At 39.2% G+C, this 17,920-nt stretch overlaps 1 protein-coding gene across 3 annotated transcripts in view; it reads right to left on the bottom strand.

Annotated features, from left to right (window-relative positions):
• Nucleotides 1-375: 375 nt before the first annotated feature.
• The window catches only part of LOC139731555 (pleckstrin homology domain-containing family A member 1-like), a 93,837-nt gene continuing 76,292 nt past the window's right edge, over nucleotides 376-17,920 (bottom strand). Inside the window, exons 8-13 of one of the 3 annotated variants that reach the window (XM_071642442.1) lie at nucleotides 17,091-17,159; nucleotides 15,878-15,942; nucleotides 14,187-14,250; nucleotides 10,648-10,731; nucleotides 4,719-4,761; nucleotides 376-2,941 (exon numbers count right to left, since the gene is read on the bottom strand). In XM_071642442.1, the coding sequence (XP_071498543.1) occupies nucleotides 4,759-4,761; nucleotides 10,648-10,731; nucleotides 14,187-14,250; nucleotides 15,878-15,942; nucleotides 17,091-17,159 (285 nt within the window). In that variant the 3' untranslated portion in view covers nucleotides 376-2,941; nucleotides 4,719-4,758. Of the gene's footprint in view, nucleotides 2,942-4,590; nucleotides 4,762-10,647; nucleotides 10,732-14,186; nucleotides 14,251-15,877; nucleotides 15,943-17,090; nucleotides 17,160-17,920 lie in introns of those variants that run through there. The other 2 variants (XM_071642441.1, XM_071642443.1) reach the window with 2 other exon arrangements.

The following is a 17,920-nucleotide window of genomic DNA, read 5'->3' as shown; positions in this document are numbered from 1 at the left end:
CACCTGTGGAATTCATTTGTACATCAATAGAAATCTGACAACTGTTTGAATAATTACAGCCAGTTGGAACTCCAACTCTTAAACCTCCTTGGTACAGCCCCTTCACACCATCCCATGAAATGTCATTCTTCACCTTATCCGGCAGGACACTAAAATCCTTTCACGGCAGTCGTAACAATAGTTGCCATCAGACTTCACAAATGAGACATTCTGTAGGGCATTAATAACCTCAAAACACATCACACCACCAAAATCTGACCGAATTACTGATGGAACTTGCAATCACATACAAACACAGACGAGCAACATGTCATACATTATTGCTCTTCCTTGTATGAAACTACATGTATATAACTTTTGGCTTGTTTGCTGGTCTTCTTTTTTTTTTGGTCTGAAAAGAATGACAGCTGTAATACAGGAATGTCCCTTAACACGAATATTCCATGCCACAAAATATTCACGAAAACAAAGGAAAACAGTCTTTGCAGTTCCAAGAATCAGTACTCCTTGCGGAAATTACACAAGATGAATGTGGCTTTACTCTCCCCCCCCCCCCCCATCTCTCTAACAACTCAGAATATATTGTCAGTTTGCCATCTGACACATTCTGTGACCAAATATATATTTCTTTCCCGACAACAACTGTAATCACAATGTAACTCTGAAGACAGATCAGAATATTCCTGATGGATTCACAGATTGGAAACCAACATCACATCGTCGAGTTGGGAGAAAGGGAATTCCAATGTGACACTCAGGTCTGTCTTAAATCACAATCATGATTACTGATACAATAAAAGAATAACAAATCCCTTTTACTGAAGGCCAAATCATTTTCAGCTATTTCCTCCTCGCATAAATCCACAAAATTACAAGACATCATAGCATACATACATCTATGATAATATTAATGCAATGACAAAAAAGAACAAGAAAAAAAGAAGAGAGACATAAAACACAATGAGATTTCACTCAAAATATTCCCAAGAGTTTTTCAAAAACGGAAATGAGCACTGGTGCATCATACTATATGAAAGAGCCTTGATAAACTCGCTTAATATACTCTTTACACATACAATTCATATACAATATTCTTCTATATACATAATTCTGGTAAGAAAATATCGTACAAAAGGAAAAAAAGCACTGCCATTGGTAAGAAGCTATTGCAATTTTAATTGCTTCACTCAAAATGTTTCGAATATCAAGGCCCAGCATTAGGTCCAAACTGTCCACAAGTTTACATGACCCACGTGTGATTTTCTGACATGTTTTTCATTAAAAAAAAAAGAGTATGTTTCTAGATGAAAACAAGAGTGGAAAAGATAACATACAAAACTTGTCCACAAGATTCAAGATGTCAATCAAATAAATAGATTATGAAAAAAAGAAGAAATGATAGTGATATGAACATTATTCCTGCTTGAACTGTCAGTGTGCTTTTAATTTCATGGGAACATCGTGAAAATATATGTCCTAGGCTCTAGATAATAAAAAACAGATTTTCCCCTGTTTTGATGAATTTGTGTCTGGATAACATTGATATACATGTATTTTATATTTTGTATCTTTTGGAAGTATTCTTTTCTTTTCTGTGCTCCCCCTCCCCTACAAATTAATATGAGATTATGAACACCCAAACAGATCTATTCTACAATGTCTATGTTTACACTTAAACAACAGCTCAATATCCATGTTTGTATATACATACACAGATACATGAAAAAATGACTCTTTTTTTCAAAGGAATGATGTTGCTTTGGGTGAGAAAGAAAATACACGTTTGTCATACCAAGAGCAGAAATAACTTTTTAATTCTCAGCCGTACAAAATATTGTTTTCTCGTAGTAACTGTTTTTGTCCTCAGAGCAGTGCAAAAGCCATGGCATGGTGGTAAAAACAATCAAGACATGAAACTGGCAGAATATAAGAGGTTCAACTGAAATACGATCTTATTCAAATTACTCTCTGATTACAGGGGTCTTTAATGCTACAATGTGGACTTAGATAATGAGTTCCAAGTAAATGAAGAGTCATTTAGTGAACACATTAAATTGTTCTGTTGTAAAGGAACATGATGTTTCTTTGAAAAAAAAATCATTTCAAGATTTGCATCAAATTTTTTTTTCACTTGAGCAAATAACTTGTAGATTGCCAAAAGAAAAGAATTAAGTAGTTTATCATTCACAACAAATTGCCCACGTTAGAATCGAGGTTTTCATCTCCTTCCGACCAAAATGACCATCACATGTGTAAAATGAAAAGTGATGTAAAAACACTTCGCCAAGATCAAAGTCTTAAGCACAGCTATAATTTTAGATTCAGATTTGCTTGATTTTACACTTTTTGAAAGAACAATGAAGAGTTTACAGGAAAAGCTTACACTGCTAAACCCTTGTCAGTCATCACTAAAGTTACATGTAGCCATGTCCAGGTTCATTTCTTTTTTCTTTTCTGTTTTTTTGGTCATTCATTATCTGATAAAGACATACGGATCAGAGAGAGAGAGAGTCAGATCTGATCTTCAGTGAATATGATATCACAGGACATCCCGTACAGAAACTTTGGGAGACAGACCTAGGGGGGAAGAATTAAACTCACACAGGTCGGACTTTCAAGTCACCAACTTTGAACACTTTTGGAGGAAAACTTCATTTTATTTCCTTTGATTTTCTAACATTACGACAACTAATGTTCTCCGTCTGAACGAGGGGACACTGTACGGTGGATGTGATCCTCGCATCCACGGCAGATGATATGGAAAGGTTGGGTTTTGATGCCCTCCAGCTGGTAGTCATGACGACACAGAGAAGACGACGCTGGAAGTTGATGAGAGATGGCTCTGGGAGCGGGGAAGCTGGTCACAGTCACTTAGGAGACTTCTCCGGCATTGTGCTCCTTCTCACAAGAAGGTGTCCCTCTCTTCTTTATTCACAAACATCTGGAGATTCGGGGGGGGGGGGGGGGGGGGGGAGGGGGGGGGAAGGGGTAATTATATGAAAAAGTTTTATGAATAAGCACTAGCCACTGCATGTAACGAAATTTGAATAATAAGAAAATTGCCAAATCAAGGTATATATAACAGTGGCGGATCCAGGCGGTGGTGCACAGGGTGCATGCCCCCCTTAACTTTTTGTTAAAACAAAAGAATTAAAAAGAAAAAATGGGGTGTGTGAGCCCCCTTTAATTCTGTAAAGGCACCCCCACCCCCTCTTTACAAAATTTCTGGATCCCCCCTGCATAATCTGACCATGCTTCAACAGTGTCAAAATATTGGCCTGTCTGTGGTATAACAGAGAGGTCAAATAGTAACACCCTCTCAAGTCTATAACTAGAAATATCAACATGGCACTTGAACTTCAACTTCAACATTTCTTCTCATGTCCAGGAATGTAAATTCCTTGGAACCTACAGTACATCTGTATTGATGATCACATTTGGTATTATCATACCTTTCCCTTGATTGGCTCTTTGTCAAGCAATGTGTCTCCACATCTTTGCTGTGGTCATGTACAGGAACCTGTTATTTTTTGGTTTACTTTCTTCGTATTTCATGTACACGCCAATACAAAGTTTAGAATATACAATATTTACATCTACCTAGCTCATATTTTACATGAGAGCGTCAAGTTGAACTTGACCAGTCATCAAATAATTTCCTTTTGTCCTAAGAGGATTTTAGTTAGTGAATCACACAAATAGCAAACAAGATTTTTAGGAAGAATAGTTTGTCTTCCATTTTTTTTTCAGATTTGATTTGCATATTTCCTGGAAAATGTCCCTCAACGATACCTCACTCAACAGATACGGGAGAGTTATGTGTAAATGTAAACAAGGTAAAATACTCTTCAAAATATCAACATATCAACACCTTTTTGATGGCAGGATGCAAAAACATAATTTTCATTCCAAATGGTGAACTTGATTTGACTGAGAGAGTGAAATGTCATCAAATAATATAATGCATATAGTGCTGGACAAATATTTAAAAAAGCTCATCTGCATGGTAACATTACATGCACAATCTCATATAAATAAAACATAAAATCAGCTTTTATTGGCAGCAATCATGCATGAAAAAAAAATAATGCTTTCAATTCTCTAAATCACTTGGCTAATCTCATTTTGATGGTATGAGAAAAAAGTGTAATCTCATAACAGGTGTGTTTTGAAATATCTCTAGAGTATTCATCCTGGATATTTGGCGCCTGTCTGCTGCAGAATGCGACAAGAAATCAAATCAATTCCACACAGGGGAAATTTTCAGCCGAGGCATTGCCTCTTCTAATCACATTTCAAATGACAAAATCCACATATCAGTATTGGGTTAAACAAAACAAAGACATGCCCAGCAACACATTTGCAAATAAACAACAAACAAACAAAACAAGCAAACAATTGGCATTGACTGCTTGAAAATCATTGAATGTAATCTGCAACCAATAAGAACAAGACATTCAAAAATAATGTATCAAATTTTCAAGTCTTTTTTATTCTTTTTCCAATGGCAGCATAGTCAGATTATCTACAGACTAAAAATGTGTTTGACCCAGAAGGCCCCTTTGAAGAAATAATATTTGCAAATGCAGAAAAGGATTAGACAATGCTTTGAAGCTCAATCTATGGGGTTCACTCTCATTTCATCAATTGGCAAGGGGTAGTGAAAGTGTCATTACATTCAGGTCATCCCAGAGGTCATGGGGTCAAGGCGCACTCACCTACAAAATCTGTACAGGACAAACTGGTCCACTTTTCTCATCACTGTAGTTGTTGGGTGTTTGTTATTTTTTTCAGGTGTCACGCAGGTGAAGTGGCAGGTGTGCAGGTGTGAAAAAAACAAACCAGACATGCAAGATGGGATGAGGAAGAATATGCAGAGTGGAAAAGAAATAGAAAACAAAATGACTTAGTGGACTGGAATGAAAAATTTGTGAGTACAAGTAATAGCTATGACCAACAGATTGGACTCTTGTTGGACACGTGAACAAAACATAAATAGGCACTTCTAAATTTCGTCCCTACTCCACTCTGGAGCCATGGACGGTGCAACATGTTGTGGAGAGACGGCAACATCAGAATGTTCGGCACCAGTGATTACAATCTAATGTTGCAAACTCCATTACTGGTTCTCGGGCAATTACCCCCTGAACAATTACCCCAGAACCTTCCCCTGACCCTAACCCATATCATAATCCTGAACCTAATCCTAACCCTAACCCAAACTCTAACCCCAAACTGAACCCTAACCCTAATCCTTACTTTAAACTTATCACTAACCAGTATTTAGCCGAGGGGGGGGGGGGGGGGGAGGGAGGGTAGGGGGGAATTGTCCTTGGGGGGTAATTGCCCTGATATACCATTACTATTAAATCTACTCTTCTTGTTTAGTAAAAACTGAATGATAGGACATTTGGTAATAGAGTAACACTATCACATCATATCAGATCACCTATTAAAGAGGTAATCTGCTGGTAGTCATAATCCAACAAGAGTGGCTCATGAAACCCCAACCCCCCCCCCCCCCCCCCCCCTCCAAAATCAATCTGTAGAGAAAAGTACGCTTTGTCCAAACATCAGCAAGAGGTATCACTTATATCTTGTGTTCACCTGTCTGGGTGACCACTTTCACTGGTAACCCTTGATTGCCCCCCTCCCCCTCCCCCCCCCCCCCCACACACACACACACACCAACAGGTGCAACAGGTGCAACTAGTGTCAGAAACATGGAGGAGAGATGGCAGATCATGGATTTTCAATTTCATCCTTAGCAAGTTTAAACATTCATCATAATTGCAATTCTAGTGGCCTAAGTGCAGTCATTGAGGGGAACAAAAAGAGTGAGGAGTAAATCATATTGCTGGATAGCAATCCACGTTTGATCAATGCTAGCCTGATGAAAGTCAGGGCTAATTGAAACCACACTAACATTGGCAAGTGTAAAGTTCTTTTCAACGTACCTAGGTGTATGTTGAGAGTTCTTTGACTCTCAACATAGCCAGGTGTATGTTTATTAGCACGAGGTGTCATGTTCTGTTCATCCTTTTTTTTTGTGTGTAATCACTGTTTTTGTTGACATCTATGCCTACTGCCTTTCGTAGATTGTATTGTAAGCGGGATCAATTCCATTGTCATAGATAATCCCACAATATCCCGTTGTTGTTTTTGTTGTTGTTCCTCTTTTCCTGTTGAGGAGTCTTTCAGTGGGGTCAATGGACTAAAAACACATCATATGCTGGATGACCAGTACCTCGGCACTGGCTGGAAACCACAATGGGTGTATGAAGGGCTAAGCATAATCTCTCTGTTGTTACACAGTAGGGAGAAGGGGTGCATTCTATTCCTCCTGTACATGCAGAGAATTCTTTCTCCGAACATTGGTGTACATTAGGTGCCTAGGCATCTATTCCTCCTGTGTACACAATCATTGCTGCCAAAAAGAACTTGCACGAATAAAACTCTAACATACAAATCTCACAGTAGTTCAGCGAAATGATAATAATACAACCTCATTCAAAAAGGGAACTTTACTCTATACAAAGTCTAACAAGCTAAGATCTTTCTGCCTCCCCCCCCCATAAAAAAAAAATAAGAGTATTGTATGAAAAAAAAAAATTTCCCCCACATGAAACTGACAGTGATGACAAAATAACAATATATCTAAAAACAATGTACAGTCACTACAAATAATGATAATCACTGATTGCTGGAACAAAATGTAAGAATAAGGTGAAGATTGGTATTAGTTACAACAAAGGCTCTTTGAATCAACTATGCTTATGAAAAATAAGTTCCTTTCTAAAGTTTCTGTGAATTGTGAGACCAACAGCCTAGTAAGGAAGAAGATGAACAAAGTCAAGGAGCAATTCTGTAGATCATTGGACAGCGCAAAAATATTGAATCAGGCATGTCAGAGGAAACAACAACATACCGCAGAAACTGACATGGGCACTTGAGAACAAGGCTTCAGTCTTCACAGATAACTCTGGCAGGCCGATAGCAGAATATTCAACAGTCACAAACTGACAGACATGGCACTGTGATGACCAACTACAGCCTGCTCAATGGATGCACTCGATATCACTATTGATGGGGTATCTTTTGCCCATGTGGCACCGCATGCCTGGTTGATACCATTTGCTGACTTCTGCTACATCACCTGGGATGAACAAAGAGGGTCTGATCTAGATCGTGGAAGTGACAGAAAACTCCTTCATCAGGTGCGATCCTCCTCCACAGTCAGCTGGCAGGCCACCGTGAGACCTCAGTTAGAATCCCGGAAGGCTGTTCGCTCTCACTGATCCTCCACAATCTCTTCCTGGAGAACACCATGACAGAAGAAATCATGGGCGTACATACTCGAGCAGGATTCAAACCTACGACCTTCTGATCGCCGGACAGGCGTCATCTCCACTAGACCACTGAGCTTCCTCCTGACAGCAAGTGTTGGTTCTACTTCTTATAGCATGCAGCAGGTACTGCGTAATTATTCAAATTCATGAAATTCTTCCATCGAGATGTTTAATTCAGTGCATATTTACGTCGATGTAGGGCAATTTGTCAATCAGTTGCAACGAAAACATCTCGACGGAAGAATTTCACGAATTTGAACCATGACACAAGTACTTTACAGCTACCACACTGACATCAACTTGAACTCTTCAGGAGACACAGATCTGTTGGGAGGCGCAACAAGGAACTCCAAAGTGTGGCAAACAGCCTTGCATGAATAGGGTGGGTGCATATGGGATGGAAGATAGTACCGACTATAAATGTAGAGTCATAGTCGGCAGTGTAAACAACGCTACGGCAAAGTTTCACATGGGTGGAAAACAGCTGGAGTGAGTAGATGCCTTCAAGAATCTTACTATCACCCTCACCAAAGACAGGTACTCAATGTCTGAGATATCTGAACCAGGCTTCTTCACTGCAACATCATCCCTGGCAAAACACGGTAAGACCTTGATGGACGAGCAGTGACATCAGCTTTCCACTTACGAAGATCGAAGCGTTAGTTTTGCTGATTGATTCCATTCTGCCACATGGTTGCACAATTTCGAACGACAACAGCCAAGACCTCCAAGAAAAATCTTGATGGCTGAGATAAAGTGCTTCAGGCAGCTTTCTCGGAATCTGCTCAAAAATGACTGGAAGACAAAAGGATTGTGCGTGAAGCCCAGTCACATGACCGACAGGGTTCCCAGGAATCCCTCGTCCAGTGAAGGGGAGGAAGCAATCAGGGTTCAGTCGTGTCATACTCCACAACGATCTTCCTAAGATTGGATAAAAGTTCATTTTGCCACAATCAGTTGTACTTTACTTGTTTGATGAGACTTTCGCCTACTGGATCTGTAGGCTTCTTCAGATTGATCGCTACTGTGAGAGAGTGGTTTTCCCACTAGCCAACGTAGCTGGCACACGCCGATCTGAGAGAATCGGACTGTAGATTGAAGAAAGCAAGTATTGCCCCAGGTCTCGGTTGAAAGTTCTTCCTTGTTGCTTGTGAATGTGGATGACTTCCCTTATCCATCGAAACAACTCTCTCACAGTAGCAATCGATCTGAAGAAGCCTACAGGTCCAGTAGGCGAAAGTCTCATCAAACAGGTAAATTACAGCTGATTGTGGCAAAATGAACTTTTATCCAGTTGACATTCCAATGAGATGAATCTTTTCAGCGATTCTTCCAACTATTGTTGGCAGTCAAACCAAGTGTTGGATGGACAGCGGTAAAGGATGGACAAGCCTCAACAACCCATCACTGACATGGAAAACCATTGGACAATGCCAGACGGTGGTGACACCAGGCTGTTCGATGGACCCTTGTGCCTACTTTATGAAGGAGACTAAGGTGATGTGAGGTGAAGTGCTAATCAAGTGCTACATATTCTCAGGGTTCACATCAATCGCATAAAACAACCAACCCGAGAAAATTCTAAACATTTTCTCTTACAACATACTTTCATTTTGTTGATATCTGCTATATATGACTGTGTGAGTCAGGAGATTCAGTAGGGAGAAGAGCCAATCAAATGCAACACTATCTGGAAGTTCTCTTTTTATTTCATAGACATCCATCCAAGCAAACTCTGTTGTGCTTTTGTTTTCAGAAACTTTGCTGTGGCTTTGAAGGGCTGGCACTGAGCTAATTTCCAAGTATGCAACTTGCACAAACCCTTGTCATGCTATCACTTACAAATCAATCAACAACGAAAAATGCACTATTGTGATATGCAATGTTATTGACACTATGCTGTGAGAGGAGCTTGTCAAAAGCTACCAGGTATGTGAAAATACTTGTCAGTCATTCTAATGTAAAAAAATGACAAATCAAATAAATGAAGGCAGTGGAATATGTAAGAATAAAGAAAAAAAATGCACATCTAAGCCTACAGCATGTTGTTACCATAAGAATCTTCCCACCTCTCTGGCTTTTCTGTTTGTTTTATTTTAAAGATATTCTTCCTCCTGACTCAAAAGAGCTGAGAACTGAAATGGAACCAAAACATTAAGGGTTGTAAAAATGTGCACTTTCAGGTATAGAGTCAACAGCAGGCTTTGGTTGAAATATTGACACAAACTCTTGTCATTATATCTTATGACTTCCATGCAAAAGAGAACAATATTTTTTTCTAGCGATTGTTCATACTCTTTTTGCTCTCAGTCACATCGCAGATATTTCTTGAATTCTCTGCTCTTTTAAGAAAAAGAAGCATCGGGTAGAATAATCTCAAACAGAAAGAATCATATTCCTCATTTATTATATTCCTTCATTTATATTATATTCAATTATTTATATTATATTCAATTATATATATTATTTATATATATATTATATTCCCATATTCCTAACTATATATCATATATATTCCTAACTTTCCTAACTGCAAAAAGATCTGCAAAACATACATTTGCAAAGCTGCATCTAAGATAATCAGCATGATGTTTCAAAGTTAAAGACATGAAGCATTTCTAAACATAGCTCCAGATACCCATCAACTTGCATACATACTGTATATATGTACTCTTTCGTACAATAAGTATTAGCAGAATCACATCAATAAACATGACCAGGAAACAACAGTGAATGGTTTTTCAATTTGACCAAACTATGAAATCTATTCATCATTATATAGCATCTTACTCCAGAAATATGTGATGAGATATGATTTTAAACTGCAAATTGCTTGAAGCTTGCTAGCTGTTGTTTCATTAGGCGTTTTCACATCAGCCCGATAAAAATCCAAGCTCGAGATATTTTTTTAATTTCCCAAGTCAGAAAATAGCGCGCTATTTCGAAACATCGGGCTGATGTGAAAACGCCTATTAGGACCCTGTAACTCTACATCCAATAATCCACTACAAAAGCTGTAAAAAAGTAATGATTTATCTTTTGTTTTCATTACTTTTTTTTTCTTGTCCACCTCAGTCATCTTGAACAAGTAACAACCATTTGCTTCATATGAAGTATTCCTCCACGAATACTATAACAAACAGCAATTATCTTGGCAATTGTTGCTGTTATTTTGCTTTTGTTTTTGCTTTGTTCTGGGTGTCATCTACCAATTTGCATGTTACATTAAAAAAAAAAATCAAAGCAAAGGCGACAAATCTTGATGATGCCAAAATTGCGATGAGGGCACCGAACTTACGCTTTGCTCTAAGCTTCTCTTTTTGGCAGCAACAGCATTGTTGATGGCTTGAACCCATGACTCCATCTCGTCCGGTGAATATGCCTATGGGAAGAAGCATCATTCTTATTCATCAGTTACAGCAATGTTGCAGAGATAATGCACGACTAGATGGCTCATACTCCTACTAAAACCCATCAGGCCCTTGTGTAATTTTCCTGTGGAAATTATCAGCTTTGTCTTCATCAAATTGGCAAACATGATTTTTTACTGCATGTCCTGCATTGGAAAAATATTAGGTGGAGTTGGTTAGAGCCGCTTAATCTGCACTAACTTTACAAGGGAGTTTTCAAAAATGTGCCAATTTGACAGAGAAATAAGAAATATGATCTTCTTAAACATGTTGCCAATTTAAGAATTATTCATACGTTTACCACATAAGAAGCGTTAGAAAATCCTGCACTCAAGCTAGAGCAAAATATTTGTTTGTTGATGTTGTTTTTATTGACTCTTTCGTATGAAAGAGTTATTATGAAAAGAAAATAACAAAATTTAAAGAAACAGCACCAAACCATAAAAAATGGGTTTCTGGAGCTGAATCATCATATCATGACAATTCTATTACATATTCTCCCCATTTCCTAAAGGTAGCAAATTATTTCTAAAGATATCAAATCATATTACTCTCCTGCAATACTTTGCCAACATGTTGTCAAAAGAGATGTCAAGAAAAATGCACAGTTAGGACATCTGGACTTGATAAATTTTCAAGATGATGACTTCATCTTTCTCTCAGACTTCTGGTACTATGCATCTCCGAACATCTTTTTCCAGTGATGGAGCAGATAAATTTGTACATCTGTGTCACAGCTCCCCCAGGAGTGGCAGGCAAAAAAATAAAAATAAATAAAGATCTACACTGCTCATTTTCCCCCAAACAGATAAGCACAATATATTAGTTGCTTGGCAACAGGCATTAAAAACAGAGGAATCATCAGAACTGGAAAGTTTCAGAGTACAAAAGGGCTTCAAAACTTTGGATCGCTTTGTCATTTCCTTGACTAAAGAATTCACTCTAATCATCTGCACTTGATTTCCTTCAGGCTACATTGGGGTATCTGTTAGTACTTGGTTGGCTCTTTCATTGTGATACACTGTGTTTGTTCTGGGGACATCTTTTCTTTTACTTTAACACAAGTAAATATTTATAACAGTAATCTCTGCAACCAGCAATCTCTTATCATCTTCAAAAAACAGCTAAAAACTCACTTGTTTCATTAATGATCCAATAGCAAAGCGCATTTGAACATATTGGTAAACAGAAAATGTGCTACATAAATGTATTAATACAATATAATGTAATGAAATGTAATGGATACACACACACTTACGCCAAATGCATTCTCATTGCAAAAACTAAATATATAATATATACACATAATATACACCTTTATAAACTTATCTACCAATACAACTATATCTTCAGCTAATCATTATCTATCAATTAATACATAAACAGATAAAAATTCACATAAATAATCAATTCCTACCTAGTAAAGGGGCAAAACTGGTTTGCTAACCAGTGTTTTAATCAGCACAAGTTAGACTATAGAGTGATCATGAACATGTTAATTTCATCTAAAAATACATATTTTTCTGAGTAACAAATAAAAAGTTTATTGCCACTTGGTCTAATATCAGATCGTCTCATTCCCACTTTGTCTAACACCACTACAGCTAAACTCATTTGGTCTACTATCAATTTCGTCTAATGCCCGTTTGGTCTAATCCTCACTTGGTCTAATGTCCAGTTTGGCTAATTATCATTTCATCTAATGACCAGATGGTCTAATTGCAATTTTGACTCCTTGGATTTTTTTTTCTCCATTTTGTCTAATAAACTGTGGGTATTAGACGAAATGGGCATAGCCCATCTGGGAGTAGATGAACTGGTAATGAGGCTAAGTGGCAATTGGACTAAATGGTTGTTAGACTTACTGGTTGTAGGCAAAATGGGATTAGACCACGTGGGTTGAGACTAAAGGGCTATTAGACGAAGTGCGAGTAGACCAAGTGATATATCATCCAAATACAAGAGACCCGCGGGTCTAGCGCTCACCTGAGTATCGCAAGTTCACCTTTCACGCAGTCACTAATCTAAATTATTCACAGCTCTACCAAAATTTGACGAGGCATTCTCAAGTGGAAGATGAAAATGTACAATAAGGGCCCAATTTTTTCAAGATTCCTTAATTTGGGGGAATTGGGGCCCCCTGGGGCCCTCTGGGTGGGGCATGGTGCCCAGTTTGATAAATTGAGATCCTGACCACCTAGGGATGCTACCTGCCAAGTTTGACAAAAAATCCATCATGAGGTTTTCAGGAAGAAGATGAAAATGTACAATTCAGGCCCCCATTTGGACCCTTCCAACCACCCCCCTCCCCCCTACCCCCAAGAGGGGCACCCCTGGATCTCCTATGAACAAACTTGAAACTACAGTCATTAATGTACTCACTCATAGTATTATCTCAGCTCTATAACTTCTGATTCTAGAGAAGATTTTTAAAGATTCCTTCATTTGGGGGGTTTGGGCCCCCTGGGGGCCCCCTGGGCGGGGCATGGTGCCCATTTTAACAAATTGAGATCCTAACCCCCTAGGAATGCTACCTGCCAAGTTTGGTGAAAATGGGTCATGGGGTTCTCAAGAAGAAGATAAAAATGTACAATTTAGGCCCCATTAGGACCCCTCCTCACCCCCCCCCCCCCCCCCCCTCCCTGGGTCCCAAGGGGGGCACCCCTGATTCTGCCATGAACAAACTTGAAACTACAGTCATCAATGTGCTAACTCATAGTATTAACCTAGCTCTATCACTTCTGGTTCTAGAGAAGAAGGTTTTTGCGGATTCTTTAATTTTGGGGGGTTTGGGCCCCCTGGGGGCCCCCTGGGTGGGTCATGGTGCCCATTTTAACAAATGGAGTTCCTAACCCCCTAGGGATGCTACCTGCCAAGTTTGGTGAATATGGGTCATGGAGTTCTCAAGAAGAAGATGAAAATGTACAATTTAGGCCCCATTAGAACCCTTTCCCACCCCCCTCCCCTGGGTCCCAAGGGGGGCACCCCTGATTCTGCCATGAACAAACTTGAAACTACAGTCATCAATGTACTAACTCATAGTATTAACTTCGCTCTATCACTTCTGGTTCTAGAGAAGAAGATTTTTACAGATTCCTTAATTTTTGGGGGTTTGGGCCCCCCTGGGGGCCCCCTGGGTGGGGCATGGTGCCCATTTTAACAAATTGAGTTCCTAACCCCCTAGGGATGCTACCTGCCAAGTTTGATGAAAATCGGTCATGGGGTTTTCAAGAAGAAGATGAAAATGTAAAAAGTTTACGCACGACGGACGACGGACGACGGACGACGGACGACGGACGACGCACGACGCACGACGGACGCCGGACGAAGGGCGATCGCAATAGCTCACTTGAGCCTTTGGCTCAGGTGAGCTAAAAACAGTCGTCTTGTATTTGTCTTATCAATCTTATATCCGATTTCTAAATACCTGTACATAGAACGTCCGTAACGCACTGACAATCTCAAACAGGTTGTCCCTCTGAATGCTGGGTCTGAATGAGAGAGAAAATCAAGAGGGAGGAAAAGGGTCAGAGGTCAGAGGTCAAAGGTCAGAGGTCAGAGTGATGTGCCACTCCATGGTCACTCCACATAGAAGTATTATTGAAAGATCAGGCATTGTACAAAACAGTTTTTTATTTATTCATTTATTTCGGTTTTATTTCCACAGGGTAGTCTCATCAAGACCAGCAGATCCTGCTCTTCCAGAGAGCCCTGCCCATGATAAAAAATACACAGCTGTGGGAATTCTGAATAATTGGTTACATTCACAATAATATCAGATGAAGTGATGATGTCATCACCCTCAGATGTTTCCCACTGACAAACAAAATCTTCATTAAATTCCATCTTTTTTAAAGGGATGGTACAGTTTCGGTTGAGATGGTGCTTCTGGTTTTCAATGTTTTTTGATGATGATTTTTCAAGATAATGAGAAATCTTTTACGAAATATGAAAGACCATATAATTCTACGAGGAATTCAAAATTTATTTGATGGAAATTGGTTTTAAAATGGCTGAGATATCCAAAACAAAGTGATGCTAACAAAAGGTGGGACCCACCTTTTATTAAGATCACTTTGTTTTTCTTTCTTTTTGGATAACTCGGCCATTACCAGTCAAAGATCGCATTATCTTTAAGATTTTACTTCTGACTTTTCATTGCATTCAGGGCGCTGCTCCTCAGTATAACATTGACTTACTCCATAATTACATCCCTGCTAGATCTCTACGCTCATCCAACTCCGGTTCTCTTATAATTCCAAGATTCACTACAATATGGGGCACACGTGCCTTTGGCCATGCTGCTCCCACCTTATGGAATAACTTACCTTCAGCCATAAAAAATTGTTCTTCATCAGACTCCTTTAAAAGTAGTCTAAAAACTCACCTGTTTAAGGCCTCCATTTGATTACTCATTACATGTATTTGATATTTGTATGTCCTTTATCTCCTTCACTTTCTCTTCCTTCCGCGCCTAGAGCGCTCTGGAGAGTGGATTTGGCGTCATATAAATCTTATCAATTATTATTATTATTATTCAAAAACCAATTTTCATCAACTAAACTTTGAATTCCTCTTAAAATTTTTTACTCTTCAGCATTACACAGTATTATCTAAGTATCTTACAAAAAGTTAAAAGGGAAATCCTCACCTCAACCAATACTTTACCATTCCTTTAATATAAGTGAAATAAATGTGACTCTGTAAATCCTAGTCATACATGTCAACATGATTCCTTTGTGAGCTGTCATGATGTAATGAAGACTATAAAGTTCACATTTACATACTTGCTTAAGCCTTTCTCATGTTCAGATTCCATAAAAAGTTTTTGCTATGCGTTAGCTGACAGACAGCAGTAGGTGGTGATGATAAAAGATATGTGTATCCGTCTGTATTTCTGGGTTACTTGTATTACATTGCCTTATCAAGTGGCTGCCCCATTTCACCACAGCACAGATTCAGTTTCGAGCTCTGTGGTGACGTACGGGTCACATTACAGGCACCGGGGGACGACATGGAATACACTGTGTGGGACTGGGGGACGGCGTGGGCCCACGGCATTTACGTCAGTACAGCGTCTGCCTCCCAGAACTTGTCTTTCACTGCCTCCAGACTTACCCATGTTCTGATATTCTACAAGAAGAGATCTCCTTCAGTGGAATGCTTCGGATGTGTATCTTCTCCTGCAGAGTAAAACAACAAAAAACATAAATTTCAAAAAAGAAAGAAAGAAATATGTATTCACAAGTCATAAAGCCATGCTTGACATTCAGCTGCGAAGCTACTTTCCATAGATTATTAGCTTTGTGCAGTAAGTGGCACTGCAGTCAGTGTGACCCAAGCCCTTAAATGAGCAACATTTGGTTTGGTATAGAAGGTACTGATACAGATTAAAAGTATTTGTTTGTTTGTTTGTTTGTTTTTTGTTTGTTCATTTTCCATCTGAGAAGATGGCTGGATAGCCCATATTCAGCTACTAGTATACTAAGCTGGTCTTCCATGGGGTCCAGTTGGATTTGAGGTGGGAGCACTTCACCGGGTTAAACACCCTGCTCTTTACGATGAATGAATGAAGCGGGATCTTTTACGTGCATGAGTTGTTACTCTCTCACACACGGGACCTCCATATTGTCCTATCCGAGGGACAGAGTGTTCTGCCTCGTGCTAGAGGGGATGGTATGCTTACACACAACATTGCTCAGTCCAGACTTGGGTCAGTCCAAACAATTTACATCAAAACAAAACACACTCCTTGTTGAAATTTACCAAGTCATCAAGACGACTTCCTGTTTAAAGCAAGGTGCTCGGCAAGTTCTGAATAGTCATCATCTTACCCTGAACAAGGCACCTTCAGGGTACAAGATTTTTAGCAAATTGCCCAGGTGAGTTGTAGCAGAGTTACCCTTCTCACCCTTAAAGAGTCACCTTCTCTCTCTCGTCACGAAAAAGGCACTGATGAGTTTGGGTCTTTTAACCTTGATCAAGGTGGCAAAGTGAATTTTTTGGCAAGTTGTTTTCTCGCCTCTCATGTCCTGAACAAGGCACCTCGGTTAGTTTTGACAAGTCACCTTCTCATTCTCTTGTCCTGCTCAGAGTGCTTTGGCAAGTTTCAACCACTTTCTTCTTGCCTTCTCATCTTAAACAAGGCATCTGTTTTTAGGCAAATGTAGACAGGTTGCTTGTCACCCTCACTTTCCTTAAAATGCACCTATATGAGTTTTGAACACTTGCCTCTCACTGCTTGTCCAAGGTTGAGTAAAATACGACATAGGCACTGTAAGGCCAAGGGCACTCAAATCTGGATGTCACTTTGCATATTTACATCACTTACTTGATCTGACTTGTAATAAGAGATTCCTTGATCATCGAGGATGAAGTACCTTCTTTTCCAGCTTTTTCTCTGAAAACCAGACAGACAACATCACAGATATTTAGCTGATGTATTCACTTGAAAACTTTGTGATCCTAATAAATCACTTTGCAAAGGAAAATTATGGTTTTGGTATATTTTCTTTGATAATGTGGACTCTGATTAAAAAAACAACAACAACCAATACAAATACCAATCAAAAATTTGATCCTGAATTTACCATGACTTTTAATGCTGTTGGAAGAATATTTTACCCAGGAATTGAATTACTCCTCATGACCGAATGTTTATAACCAAATGGAGCGCCTTGAGCACCTTTGAGAGGATATGTTGCATGTTATGTCTGTCTATATTATTACTATTATTATTACTCCTTTTAGGAATGATATTCTGCCAACTAAGATTTTGAATTCTAACATAAAGATGCACTTATCTACCAGACATGATAAAATGCATCTCTACACCTTTTGAGTATGAGATCATGATCTCTTTATCAAAGTGCTGAACAGCCTGCTGTTCATCATTTCATGTCGTTTTGATACAGAAGTATTCAATATGTATACAATGTGATGGAAATCTGGAACAGGCTGACAACTTGACAACCCCCCCCCCCCTCCCCCCCAATCTGATTCGAACCCTCTCCCTCCCCTCTGTGACTCCTCCCATTCTTTATCCCTCCATTTAGAATACGGACCTGTCTGCATCTCTGGTACCGTCAGGAAAGAACCTCTTTATTCGAGAAACAGAAATCTTTTTGTGGCCGACTGTCTACAATTCTTTTGAGTGTCCCT

The sequence above is a fragment of the Diadema antillarum genome, unplaced genomic scaffold, assembly GCF_040938485.1.
Source record: "Diadema antillarum isolate AM-2024a unplaced genomic scaffold, OU_Dant_1.0 seq00000378_RagTag, whole genome shotgun sequence".
NCBI lineage: Eukaryota > Metazoa > Echinodermata > Echinoidea > Diadematoida > Diadematidae > Diadema > Diadema antillarum.
Note: the sequence above shows the minus strand (reverse complement) of the source record. Positions and strands in the feature narration are given on the sequence as shown.